General features: G+C 44.9%; 1 protein-coding gene across 5 annotated transcripts in view; it reads right to left on the minus strand.

The window, feature by feature from the left end:
* The window catches only part of casz1 (castor zinc finger 1), a 72,412-nt gene that overhangs the window by 37,595 nt on the left and 21,559 nt on the right, over window positions 1-13,258 (minus strand). For 4 of the 5 annotated variants that reach the window (XM_026153743.1, XM_026153740.1, XM_026153742.1 and 1 more), the window contains exon 1: window positions 7,222-7,323. The exons of the other annotated variant lie outside the window; for it this stretch is intronic. In XM_026153743.1, coding sequence (XP_026009528.1) covers window positions 7,222-7,300 — 79 coding nt within the window. In that variant the 5' untranslated portion in view covers window positions 7,301-7,323. Of the gene's footprint in view, window positions 1-7,221; window positions 7,324-13,258 lie in introns of those variants that run through there. 5 annotated transcript variants of the gene reach the window in all.

Raw genomic sequence — 13,258 nt, forward strand, 5'->3', positions numbered from 1 at the left:
ACACACACGCAGGCGCGCGCACACATCCAGTGTCAATCCTCCAGGGTAAACTCAGCACACGCTGCTCCATTAGTTATCAATTAATTCTGGAAATCTCCACCTGGCATGCACACGCCGACGAAGCCAGCGCATGTACGTAGCACCGGTCTCGACAGGAAGTCGAGGAGAGCGTGCCTTATTTGACTACGAGTGTGGGTGAGAGAGTGTGTTTGTGTGTCCATGCGGGTGGCACTTTTGTCCATGAGGTTAACCTTGATATGAGGCCCTGTCAGGCCAGATAATGTCAATCAATGACAAGCCCTCACAGATAACCCCTAATGTGAAGCCTAAAAAGCAAAGCTGTTTAGATCTTTAGACATGCCCCCTTTCACCAGCATATGAATTGCATTACAAGGAAATGAGCTGTGGCATTTCTTTAATAAGACTCTTAAGACATTTTGACAGCATATAAGGCCCTGTGCCGTAAAAAAAAAAATTAAATAAGGCCCCTGCTGACAAAGCCTCCTCACACACGGCAGCGTTCTGATGGGCAGACCCAAGTTCCTGTTAAGTGGAGGAAAGGAAAAGACAAGCAGGTGGGGGGTGAGAAGGGTGGACCTTTCCCTCCTCTTTCTTTTTTTTTTTCCCCCGGCTCTCAGGGACTTCTTAATTGATTTCCAAGGTTATGTTTCAAATTTGTTTTTCAGCTACGGAGGCCTTGCGAATGAGAGCACGAGTCAATGTTTTTCATCAATTCTCCTAAATTCGGCCCGGTTCACACCGCTCGCCTCAGATCCTGCCGAACCCCACTCTCGTCCCACCTCCTTCCCTCTTCCACCCCCTTTTTGCCCTTTTTTTCTCCTCTCCTCGAAAAAGAAAGAAGGACCCAAGAAAAAAAATAGCAACAAAAAAAAAGAAAAGAAGAAAAGAAAGACGTATTTCCAGACAGGATGCCTGCGCTGACAACATCGATCCCCGGCTACCATTAAAACATTTGCTCTGCCTGACAGAGTTTTGTCTATTGGACTTTCTACGCAGCAGAATGAATCACAGGTGCCTGTTAAAATGTCATCGTGGGCAGCTTTTGCAGCCGGTCTAAAAAACAACAATTCGGCCTTTTTACACTCTTAAGTTTTTATCACTTTTCACAGTTTTGCATTTCAAATAATTCAAGGAAGCACAATTGCATTTTGATCAAAATACACTGTTTCTCGGTTTAAGGGAGGAAGTGATAAGAACGAATCTTCCTGCTTGCAGGAATTTGCATTTTTGTTGTTTTTTTTTCCATCCCATGTGACTGCGAATCTCCTGCCACAACTGCTATGCTCTACTTTTCTGACAAGCAGCATAGATGTGACTACAGGGTTTTGTGATCATACAAGACATTTCAAAGCGTTTATTTGTACCGTGTGTGGTTGGGAAAGTGTGGTTCGGTGCACAAGCCACTGTAAACATACTGTATATGTTAAGTAAAACTGTTGTAACCAATATTAAGTGTGTGCTGGTGTGCTGCATGCCTGTTTGCAGGTTTGTAAACAGCAGGGCATTGCGCTCTGAGCCCTCCTCCTGCTCCTGTATGTGTCGTGGCTGCAGGTCACATCATTTGCACTGAGATGCCACACGGGCCAAAAAAACAGAAAAATGCACACTGACATTTCAACGAGCTGAGGAAACACTGATCCACGGTGGGTTTAATAAATACTCCACTGTGTCAGTCGTGACAGCAGGGAAAAACAGCATGGTTTACTGAAAAAGTTCAACACGAACTTGAGGCAGAAATAAATGTGGCAGTTTTCACTTAAAACAGGAACATTTGTGTTTCTGGGAGTTCGGTGGAGGGAGGAGTGTGCTATGACTGAATTTGAAGGTGTGATAAAACAACACTCACAATAAGGGGAAAAAATAAAAATGAAAGAAGCAAAGCTGCTTTACAGGAAAAAAGAATGCTGTCTATTTTGGGTCTCAGTATACAAAAGGAAGTGCCGCTAAGTTGACTCAAACAAATAAATTTGCTTTTGATAAAACCACAGCAACTACTTTTGCATTCTACACCAAACCCACTTTGTTTCCTGCGTCTTTATCTTCATGACTTGCCACATTTGTGAGAAGCCACTCAGTAAATTGTCAAGCACAAACAAGCGAAGGCTTTAAAATGATGCAGTGTTGATGGCTTAAAGTGTAATTTTATTTGAAAAGTGACAGTTTAAAGGAAGCCAACACAGAGCGCTTGCCTATTTGCGCTGCAACCAGCTGCCCGCTTTACATTTCTGCAACATTAATATTCCTCTTATTATTATTTTAAAGTGAAAACGGATACTCTGTTGAAGTGCAAATCTGATGAATTACAGGAGCAGATTGCTGCTATTAATTATTAAAACCTATTTTATAAATATTCAGGTCTGTCATGCATCTAATAATGAACGCTTTAGAGGAGGTTACTTCCTGCGCGCATCCTAATGTGTCAGAAATATCGCTTTTAATCACACTCGTGTCAGCGAGTGTGCCGGGTTTGAACCTGCCGAAAAAATCTAACAAATCAAGGAAACTCAGATGGCCAACTACTGTGCTCATCACAGCTTTTCCGTTCCCGCTGTTTCGCACGATCCAGGTTTGTCTCCTGCCCCGTCTAAAGACGGAGTGAAAACCTCCCAGCTCTCTGCTGCATTCTTACTGTGGTAATTTGAATGGAGAATAATGCATCGGCAGCACTCTACCTTCTGGACACACCTAGTCCCAGTGCTACTGCTGCCATATGCTGTGTTGATACATATTCATAACACTTTCTCGTGTGTGTGAGCGATGAGGCTTAAATGAGTGTATCACAACTTCAAATGGGAAGGAGGGGGCGAAAGGAAAACAGAGAAAGCCGGGCACAAAGAAAGTTGGACAACTCTTCCCCCATTTCCTCGTTTCTTAATCCTTTCCCTGCAAAGAAAAAGTTCAGGCGTTCGAGTGCTGGGAGGCTACCCCGGCGCTTTTTGCGATGGATACACGAGAAGCTGCGGAGTTCCGGGATCGGCTTCCAGAAGCTGCGCGAGGCGGCGACTGTCAGTGGTTGGATAATCTGTCAGGTGGGCCGGATGGCCTCGCTGGTAGGATGAGAGTCAACAGCGCCGTAGCACGACCTCCATACACCCCAGCAGTGTCTACATATGCTGCATAGGGCATACACACAACCTGATAGGCGCACACACAGACACACTGTGGAGCGCTCTAAGATTAACACTGTCAGAGCTACAATGATACCCCTTCATTATCTGCACACGGGGCCTCCTTCATGCGCTTGCTTGCCTCACTGTCCTCTCCACTGCTTCTCTGTGGAGGTAGTAATTACTAAAGCTAACATTTCTTTCTCTCTGCGCCTCCACCTACCCTCCACTTCCCCATCATTTCTTTCTCTTTATGCAGCGCACTCAAGTGCCTTGCCAGCTTTTTGCCAACTGATGACACAGCTGAAGGTACGCCACTGTTGATGGCAGTACCAGTGTGACTCCCCGCGTGTATGTGTGAGCGCCGTATTATGAGATTATGCCCAGCTGATGTGCAATAAAGGCGCAGTGTGCTACCCCAGATTCAGATCAGTCAGCTGGGGCAAACGCTCATTGTGGTACAGCAACGGAGAAATTGCTTGATGTACCACTGCAGTATCTGTTGTACTATACATTGTTGGTGTAACAGGCTGGGATCAGAGAGATGTTCCCTCTTTCATGGCATTTTTCATTACCAACAATGCTCTCGCGCTATAGCTTTCTTCTTCCTCTCCCACTGGAACTATGGCTTTATCAAAGGTGATAGCTTGCTCAGGCACATTTTCTCAAACGTCTTCTTCAGCCAGCCATTTCCCAAGCTGCTCTCGGGTAAACGTCACTCATAAAAACTGGGGAAGATTTGATGGTGAGATCAAAAAGGGAGGAAGGACAGCGAGGAGAACGGGGAGACGGAGGGAAATAGGAATGATACCCTCCTCCCCTGCCTGACACCAGCGACTGCTGAGGGTAATTCCTCCAAGCGGGGCCTCTGTTTTCAGAGGCAAATACAACAAAACGCGGGGTGCTGCCACGAGACATCAAAATGGGCGATTTTGACTTCAGAGGGTCTTCAGATGCTTGAGGACTTGTCAGTGTTGAGCCAGTGGGACTGAACAGAGAGAACAGAAGGTACCAGCAGGCTGTTAACAACCAATACGGGAACCACGCCAGAAAGATCGTCTCCTCCCAAAATGCCAGTCGGCACCAGATCACTAAAGGCTTCCACCATACTGTAATATCCCACCTGAGCACTTTCATCTGTTCAAAGTTAAATGGCTTAAAAGTTTATCAGCTGCTCTATGCCAGCTTTGTATGTGATGGCTGCTGTTTGCTTGTTTGCCTGCTTGGTTATCTGTTTATCACCAAGATTACCCCAAACCTACATAAAACCTGGAGGATAGGAGGAGTATGTTCAAGCAGTGTGGCCTTTGATAACTTTGTTTTTTATTAGTGGCGGCTCTTCTAGCTGCACCACTAGGATAAGATAAGTTCGACATGTAGGTGCCTTAAAGGCAGAAAGACATTTTTTAAGAGTGAAGCTTCAACAGGTGCCCCGAGATAATTTATCTGGAATTTTATGCTCTTTGCTTTGCATAGAGAGATTTTCATCAGCCAATCAAAATACTTGTTTTGTTCTTCGGAGACCTGAGCTGTGTTGTGACACGCTGAGAGGGATGTCCGCGTTTTCCCCTGTGTTGTTCCCACTCATTCTTGGAGCATTAGGCTGACTCTAAATAGCCTGGAGGAGATTAGGGTAGCTCATATTCAAATGCACTTTTCTTCTAAAACCCCACTCCACCAGTGGGCCAAGGAGATCAGTGCAGGAGCCTGGTGAGATGGTAGTCAAAGACGATTGTGTCACGTATAAATCAGCACAGAGGAGGAAAAGAGACAGAGAGGAAGAGTAAGAGGGAGAAAGGCTGAGGTAAAAGACAAACAAGTGTTGGCTCTGCTATATGAGTTTAGTTAGCTAGAGAGTTAGTGTGTGAGTTATGGCTAGCGAAGGGCTGAGGGACGCTGTATTTATGAGGGGACTGAGTGAGTGTTAAATCCCTGGTAAGAAATAAAGTCGTCCCTGAGCGAACGGGGGAAACATTTCACTCAGTCTAAGAGGTGCCTTGAAAAAAAATGAAAGCCATCCCTCTTTCAGGGGAAGCACTAGTCTACATTCACTAAAATTGCTTTATTCCTTAAAAATGCCATAGATCACATCCAAGTGGACAGAACCTCATATTTGAATAGAGAAGAGGATTCTGTGTGTGTGTGCATAATATCAAGCAAGTTCAGGAGCCAAGGAAAGGGAAAGAATCTGATTCTTCTAAAATTGCATGCGGATTTTGTGAGGGATCTTTGGCTAAGAGAAGCTGCCAAAACACACAGTGCACTTGTTGCAGTGCAAGGGTTCATCCAAGAAAAGTTTTCCATTCTGGTTTATCCAGGGAAAAAAGTAGGACTTTTTTTTTTTTCCAATTTAATTATTTGATATATCTCAATCTATTCTACCAAACTAGCTAAGCCGTATTTTTTTTTTCTCACAGACAAACTTGTCTTGTTCTGAGGAGTCAGACTTGAAAAGCCTGAAACAAAGGAAGGGGCCTGGCCAACGGAAAAGGAAAAGCTTAACACTGCACTTTGTGCACATCCAAGTCTAACTCAGACCTCGCTCCAAACCCCTGCAGTAGTAATAACAATTATTACTTAAAAAGGCAATATTTTTGCATTAACTTAAAAGGCTATATCTTTTTCTTCCTCTCCAGCCTGTGCGGCCTCACTTACCCTAAGTATCTTCATAAATCACCAGTTACTGTTAACATGTACTCCACAATTCAGTCATCAATCTCCTACCAGGTCAGAGTGAAAACAGAGGGGGAAATGTCTGCTTAGTAAAATGTCTCTCTCGTGAATGCTGCTACCACCACCCACTACTCAAAGACATATATGTGTGCTCCCACACACACACACAAACACACGCACACATCAGTTGAATAACAAACACTACAACCAAAGCAAGCTCTATGGTACATGGGAGCAGAGCGGTTGCCAGATCGCTACGGTAAAGCAAGCCAAATTCAATTCTGACCTCACCTTTCACTCTGCTGCTTCCATTTGTTATAAAAACAAATAAACAGCAAGTGTGAAGTTGGAGTCGGCCAACTTCTGCCTCGACAAGAAATATCAGGCCCGGGCTCAAGCGGTGTGCTGCTTGGGAGACAGACGCCCACAGGGCCACATGTAAATCTGTGTTTATGTTCACAGACACAGTATTTATTTAACCAAAAGAAGAAAATCTAATTGTACACAAGGAGGATTATTGCTCTCAGAACCGTGTCTCCACAAGGGAAAAAAAGGACTCTTTAGCCTTTCTTCAACAGACACTGTTTACATCAGCAGAGTGGAAAATCCCTCCGATGACAAACCGCTCCATCACAACATCTGTATCTAAACAGCCAAATCAATCTCGACCAACACCGCAAATTACCTCACAACAGATCTGAAAGAGGCGCACTTGACTTCAGAGGAGAGGGATTTATGTGCTTTTCAAACAATTTCTAATTTTAGTTAGGTTTATTTATACATAAATATCAATGTATAAAGTCCAACGATATTTCCCTCTAAAGCAAGTAAAGACCACACAAATTTAGGCATTAAAAACAATATAATGTACAGCCCTTAAAAGTGTTCATTATTTAATTCAATTATTATTTTAATTTAAACAAACTTTCCACCATTGACGCTCATAGTGCTCCAAGGCCTGGCACGAAAAGTCAGAGACAAAACTTTTGACCGAGCAAAAATGCCGTTAAGACAAATTTACATACACGACTGACATTTAGTGCACTATAGGTGCAAATGCGCACAAATATACATGGAAACGAAAATCTTTTTTTTTTTTTCCAAGAAAATGAACAGTACACCTGCTATTTCCTCACTCTCTCACACAGACGTGCACACACTTTGACACCACCCACTACATCACTACACATGCGTGCCTGACTCATGCCAACTGCAAATAGTAGCAAACCCGTTCATCTCGAGGTAGCACTCAACTCCTGTGTGTGAGTGTGTGAGCGTGTGTGTGTGTGTGTGTGTGTGTGGGGAGGGGGGAGTGGAAGAGACAGAGAGAGAGAGAGAGAGAGAGAGAGAGAGAGAGAGAGGGGAAGGGAGGGAGGAAGAGAGAGAGAGAGAGAGAGAGAAAGGTATGTGTGAGTCTTACCTGGCAGCAAACCGCCCTCTGCGCTCTGTCTCACCTCTCCCTCCTGCCCTGGAAGAATTCTCTCCACAAAGCAAGGCATTTTCTCCACAACTGCTCTCTGCCAAGGCTCTGCTCTCTCTCTCTCTCTCCCCCTCTGTCTCTCTCCCTCCCTCTCTCCTTCACACTCCTTTCCTCTTTCCCACTCTGTCCTCCTCTCTTGCTGTCTATCTCTCCTCCCTCCTTACCCTCCCCCTCTCTCCTCACAGATGTCGAGGCTGTGCGAGTTTACCCACTTTACCAGTAGGGGTCCTTCAGCGCCCTTCTCCACCCCGTAGCCACATGGGGGAAGAAAACACACACATACACACACACAGGCCCCAGGAAGAGAGAGCCACTTAACGGGCGCCCTCCTGTCACTGCTACAATGAGAGCCCTCTGCTGCACTAGCTGCGTGCATGTGTTTGTGCGTCTGTGTGTGCGAGTGCGTGTGTGAGAGATAGACAGGTATGAAGTGGGTGGCGTGCACCGGGAGCTGGCCCTTGGCCCTTTCCAGCCCTGTTGAGCTAGGCTCGGCCCTGGCTCCTGAAGTGTAGTACAGTAGAAGCGCACTCCCTCACACACACAGACACGCAAACACACTCATGGGCATATGAGCGCACAGATTGACTTACAGTGGGTTCCTCGGAGCCAGCAGCCAGTGAGGGAGCGAGAGAGCGAGAGATTGTGGGCACGCACAAGCACACACACTTTCACTGGTACGCTACACAGACACACACAGAACAACTGCTGCTGTTTGCTACGGCTGCTGTTGACAGTGATAACATGCGCTCTGTGCCCTATGTGTGTGTCGCAGCGCACATGCACACATAAACACACACATTCAACACATAGCAGATGGCTATCGGCTCTCATATTTCAGGTTTCTATTCCAACTTTTTTTTTTTATTACTTAAAAAAAAGAAAACAGTCTTCATTGACACTGGCATGTTAGATTTGAAGTCTCTTAGCTAGTGTACAGTGGGGAATTTCTAGTTTCTCTCCGACTTGTGGGGCACATTTCACATCGCAATATCAATACTGGAGAATATTAGCTGTCCTGTTGAAGAATGTCAGATCTCCGTTTGCCTTTGAATAAGAGCAGAATCCCCCTGGGTGAAAATGCGAAGATCTAACTATAACTAAGAGTTCAAATAAGCTTTTAATTATCTTTTGTGCACGAAAACATGTTAACAACTCAATTAAAAGTGAATATTAACCTAAAACAAATATAAAATTGCTGTCTTAAAGTAGACAGAAGAGTCGATGCAAATGTTGTTCGCTTATTAAGTCATAATTGACACAAAGTGAAAGAAGATTAACAATGGATGGAACTTGATCCCAGAATTTTATCAAATATTGCCCAACTTTTATGATAGTTAATATTGTACAACAGCCCTGATCTTGATCGGGATCTTTAGCAGTTAAAATATCAGAACAGCAATTATCAGGTTGAGGTGAGTAGGTTTTTCCATTTATTGCCACCTGGAACAGGATAAGGGTACCTGCACCCAAGACGCGATATCCCGGACCTGCCGCAGGTATAATTTGAACAGAGGGTGGATCACCTTTATTTGAGTCAAACAAAGCCTTCTAATGACACAAAAATAGTCACGACTTGACAGACAAGCCTCCAACGCCCAATCAGACTTCCTTCAAAACGTTGACAAAGGGCAATAAAGAAAATAGGATGTTAAAAGAGCAGGACACGGATGTTGAATAAAGCCACCAGAAAGTGTACATACTTAAAGTCGTGATAAGCTAATGAGGGAAACAGAGCTGTGCTTTTGGTTTACTCTTATCACTGTTTGCATCAGTTGCAAATCTCCCTTGACAGCAAGACTGAAATCAAATACAGTTTTTTAGGCAGATGAAGGAAAGTCATTTGTATTTACAGGAAATAAGAACGATGCGCTCAATCATTATTCCCTTGTTGTGCTAACTAGAACGCAGCCCCTGTATTAAATGTTGGAGGAGCAGCACAAGGACAAGTAAAACATACCTTAAATAGACTACAAATGAAGTCACTTAACACCCACTCGTTCCCTCGCCACCCCTTGCTCTGTCTGTCTTCAACAGAAAAAAAGCCTGTGTTTGACTATCTCCCTCTCTGGTTCATAGTTTCTTTTGCTTTTTAAACAGCCACTTCGCCTGTCACAGCACAGGAACGGGCGCATTCCCCTTAAATGGCTCCTTTTGACAACTGATCTGTAAATACAGCCGGATCTGCAACTTCCCCCTTTCTCTCGCTGCTTCACTTTCTCCCTTCTCCTCTTTGCTCTCTCTCTCCCTCTGCCCAAACTCCTGCCAGATCCACACACACACACACACACGCACACACACACACACACACACACACATACATACGCATACACAGACATGAAGGTCTCCCTATGACCCCCTCCCCACCGCCACAAACACACACACACACACACACATTTACCCCCACGTCCCCCTCCCAACTTCCCCAACTCCATTCCCCCTGCCTCTATAAAAACACAAATATGCCATAACTCAGGCAGCGCTGCCACATAGCCTCCATCTTGCCCTGTACCGGGGAGGGGGGGAGGCCTCTCAGGAAGGTCACCAACAAATGGTTTTCCGATTCACTGCCCCTGAAATAATTTTGTGTATTAAAACCTGAATCTGCACTTTCTGGCCTGAAAGCTTTTCTAATTATTCCGGCGTCCTTGGGACAGACACAGATCCTTCACACGCCGGGGGAAACAAGCTATAGAGCAACCACTACAGCCACAAACACTCCACCACCACCACCCTCCCACCCTCTCTCTATCCCTCCATCTCCCCACCTCCTCTGCTCTGCTCTCCTCTCCTCTTTACAGCCACCTCCCTCCCCAATCTGTTTTCAAAGCGTGTCTGTCCTTTATTAAATTGTTTTCTTTTCCACATTATCAGTTGCCATGGAGACCTCATCTCTCGGATTATTTGAATTTCATTATATCTATTGATTTGGGAGCATTTCATCTTTTTTATTGTTTTTCTGTCAATTTTCGAAACGAATAACCATCTAATTTGCGTCAGCGCTGATTACGTTCGTCCCTCAATAGAGGTCGGCAGCTGCGCCGGGGAAACAAATCAATGGAAAAACATCATAAAACTCGAAAGTACAATCAACCAGGATATGGGTGACATTCCGTGGTTGCTGAAACGAAGTCATCAAAAAATATATACTTTTTTTCCCTGCGCCTCTGCATGTGAGGGGGTGCAGTGAGGAGGACACATATGTGTCTGGGCAGATATATTACTATATTTCAGCAGATAATATACTATGGTAAATTTCCATACTGATAACAGCCCCTCCCTGCCCAACCAAAACAAAAAAAATGCTTACTGTATCTAAATAATTTATGCAATTTTAGCATTTCTATATAAATTTTTTAATAAGCTGCTTGGAGCAAAGTGGCCATTAACAAAACACACAGCTGTCCAATGGGCTAAGCCCAGCAGATCAATTGCACTTTTTTATGACATGATAAAATGCTTTTAAAGCAATTTACACAAATATGGAAAAAATGACTTCATGGGCTTCATTTATTCATAAGGACGTGTATTAGAGGGGAAAAAAAATCTTACAAAAGCCAGACAGGAGAGATGGTCCCGGTCCTAACTGGAACGGACTTGCTGCCCTCTCCGCAAGGACATAAAGTTTCATTACTGATGCACGCAGTCAAAGGCAATTTAGCAAACACAGTGTGCAAAAGAAAACATCAGCATATTGCAAGTGTTCCTGTATTAGGCAGACCTTGCATGTTGTTTTCCAATTTTTATTCATTTTTATGGGGGTGGGGTTGCATGGGGGTGGAGGTGATGGATTTTTTTTTTTTGAAAACTCCACCTGACCAGTGTCACCGTGACCCGAAGCCAAGGGGAAGTAGCCACAGTCTGGCCCCACGAAACCAAGCGTAGACCACGCACCAGACAATGGGGCTTTGCAGCAGGACAAATGAGTACACACAACTTCAGCTGTACAGTGGCATACAGAGCATGTTATGCACACTCATTATGTGAGAAAACAGGCCCACAAATATTCAGTGGATCTGATCATTTAGCATCTTAGTGCTGGCACACACACACACATACACATTTGGCACAGGAGTATGGATGGGGAGGGCATTTGGAGGCTAATCTTGTTTCAAAGCATCCTCTTCATGTGCCGACAATGTGCTCGAGCTTCTCCACGAAATACTGCTGCTGAAGGCCTCATGTTTGCAACACATGTCAACATTTGACAAAGCATTACTTTTCCTCCCAACAATATTCTCCTGCTCAGGCCTCTGAAATGAGGGCGCTAACAAATTAGCTTTTTATGTTTATTTGTGTGTGGGTGTGTCGTGGGGGGGTAGTTTGGGGGGGGGGGGGGGGGCAGATCTCATTTTCTAAGGCACCAGTTCTCAACTGCAAAGAGGGAGGGAGAGAGGGAAAGTGAGGGAGACAAAGGGAGAGAAAAGAAAGAAAAGGCTGAATGTTTTGGAGTCACGATTCTTCTCCTGATTGCCCTAGCTGTCTCAGTTCTGCAAAACATGACCCTCCCCTCCCTCAGCCACGACAGAAACACGGGCGACTGGATAAACACTATTTTATGCAGTGACTAGATGAATCGCCAGACAGTAATTACAGTCTTCCTCTCGCCCCAACAAAACTCTACTGTACAGGCTCTTTCTCTTACACCAAACTGCAGTAGCACGTACTACAAAACTGCAGGTGTGTGACATGTTTGTCAGTGCCTCACCCAACTAGATAAATATAAATATTAGACCCTGTAACAACAATGAAACGCTCTGTGCCGCTTTCAGTGATGTGTTAATAATCTGTGGCTGAAAGAGGACTTGTGTGGATGGACGATGTTATCATGTGCAGTCAAACGTTGTCGGAGCTGGCTTTGTAGAGAAAGTTTGGTGATTTTTTTTTCTGCTACCCTTGCAGTTTAGGCTTTTCTCTCGTCGATGTAACAAAAATAACACGCTTGTGTTCGTAACTAAACATTCCCACACAGCGGCTGGTCGTCTGCTGGGTCTCTGACTGCATGCGGCACAACATACCCACCGCACACAGCTGAGGCCTAACCAAATTTTTGAAAAGGGATCTGAACTTGACGTGCGGACAAAGTCCGTTAGCAAAGGGATTAATTTTGTTCATTCGGTGTTGGCACTTATTGACATTTCAAAAGATCACTCCTACATCAGCTACGAGCTGTCGGTGAGAGCAGTGAAACACACTCAGACACTCCTTCTCTTACTCCATACTCATTCATCCGGTCAGACCGTGCCCCAAAAGTGGTGCAGTAAACCATGTTGTCAATGTCCGAGCTCTAAAAAGCACAATTACAGAGGACCTCGACTGAATAATTTAAAAAGCATAATTACTGACCTCTATCCAAATTCCTCTGAAAGGTACATTAAGATATAGAAAAGCACTGGAGGTGGAAGTGAAACTGAGGGGAAGAGAGAGTGTGTGTCTCTCCAGGCCTCCCTAATGCACTCTCCTGCTGTACTCTAACTTCCTGTGGACCCCTAATGTGCCCGCTGCTTGCTGGCCTGATGAAGACTACAGTTAATGAGGCCCTTGTTTCTGAAATGAAGTATCTCAGAAACCATCAACATGCATTACTATCACCCCCCCCCCCCTTTGGCCCAAACACACCAATATCACCACCCCAGACCTCTCCTTGCTCCGTACCTTTTAGTGCCACCTCAGGTTCCGATGGTTGAAAAATAAAACAACAGCTGCTTTTCAGGTGTGTGTGTGTGTGAGTGTGTGGGTGTGCCCGTTTGGTGGGCTACTATTGACCTGGGCAGCCATCACTGCTAGGGTCACCAGCTCTCAGTTGATTTGGCTGAATGTATGAGGCTATGAGTGATTCTGGATTTGAATGAAGCGTCACAAGCATTTGTGCTGCTGCACGCGTGTGTGTGTCTGTGTGTGTATGAGCACTTTGGGGGGCGTGGGGGGTTGAGGCGGATGTTGAGAGCTGGTAGTGGGCTTGGGGGAGGATCCAGAGAGA

This window comes from Astatotilapia calliptera, chromosome 20 (genome assembly GCF_900246225.1).
Source record: "Astatotilapia calliptera chromosome 20, fAstCal1.2, whole genome shotgun sequence".
Taxonomy (NCBI): domain Eukaryota; kingdom Metazoa; phylum Chordata; class Actinopteri; order Cichliformes; family Cichlidae; genus Astatotilapia; species Astatotilapia calliptera.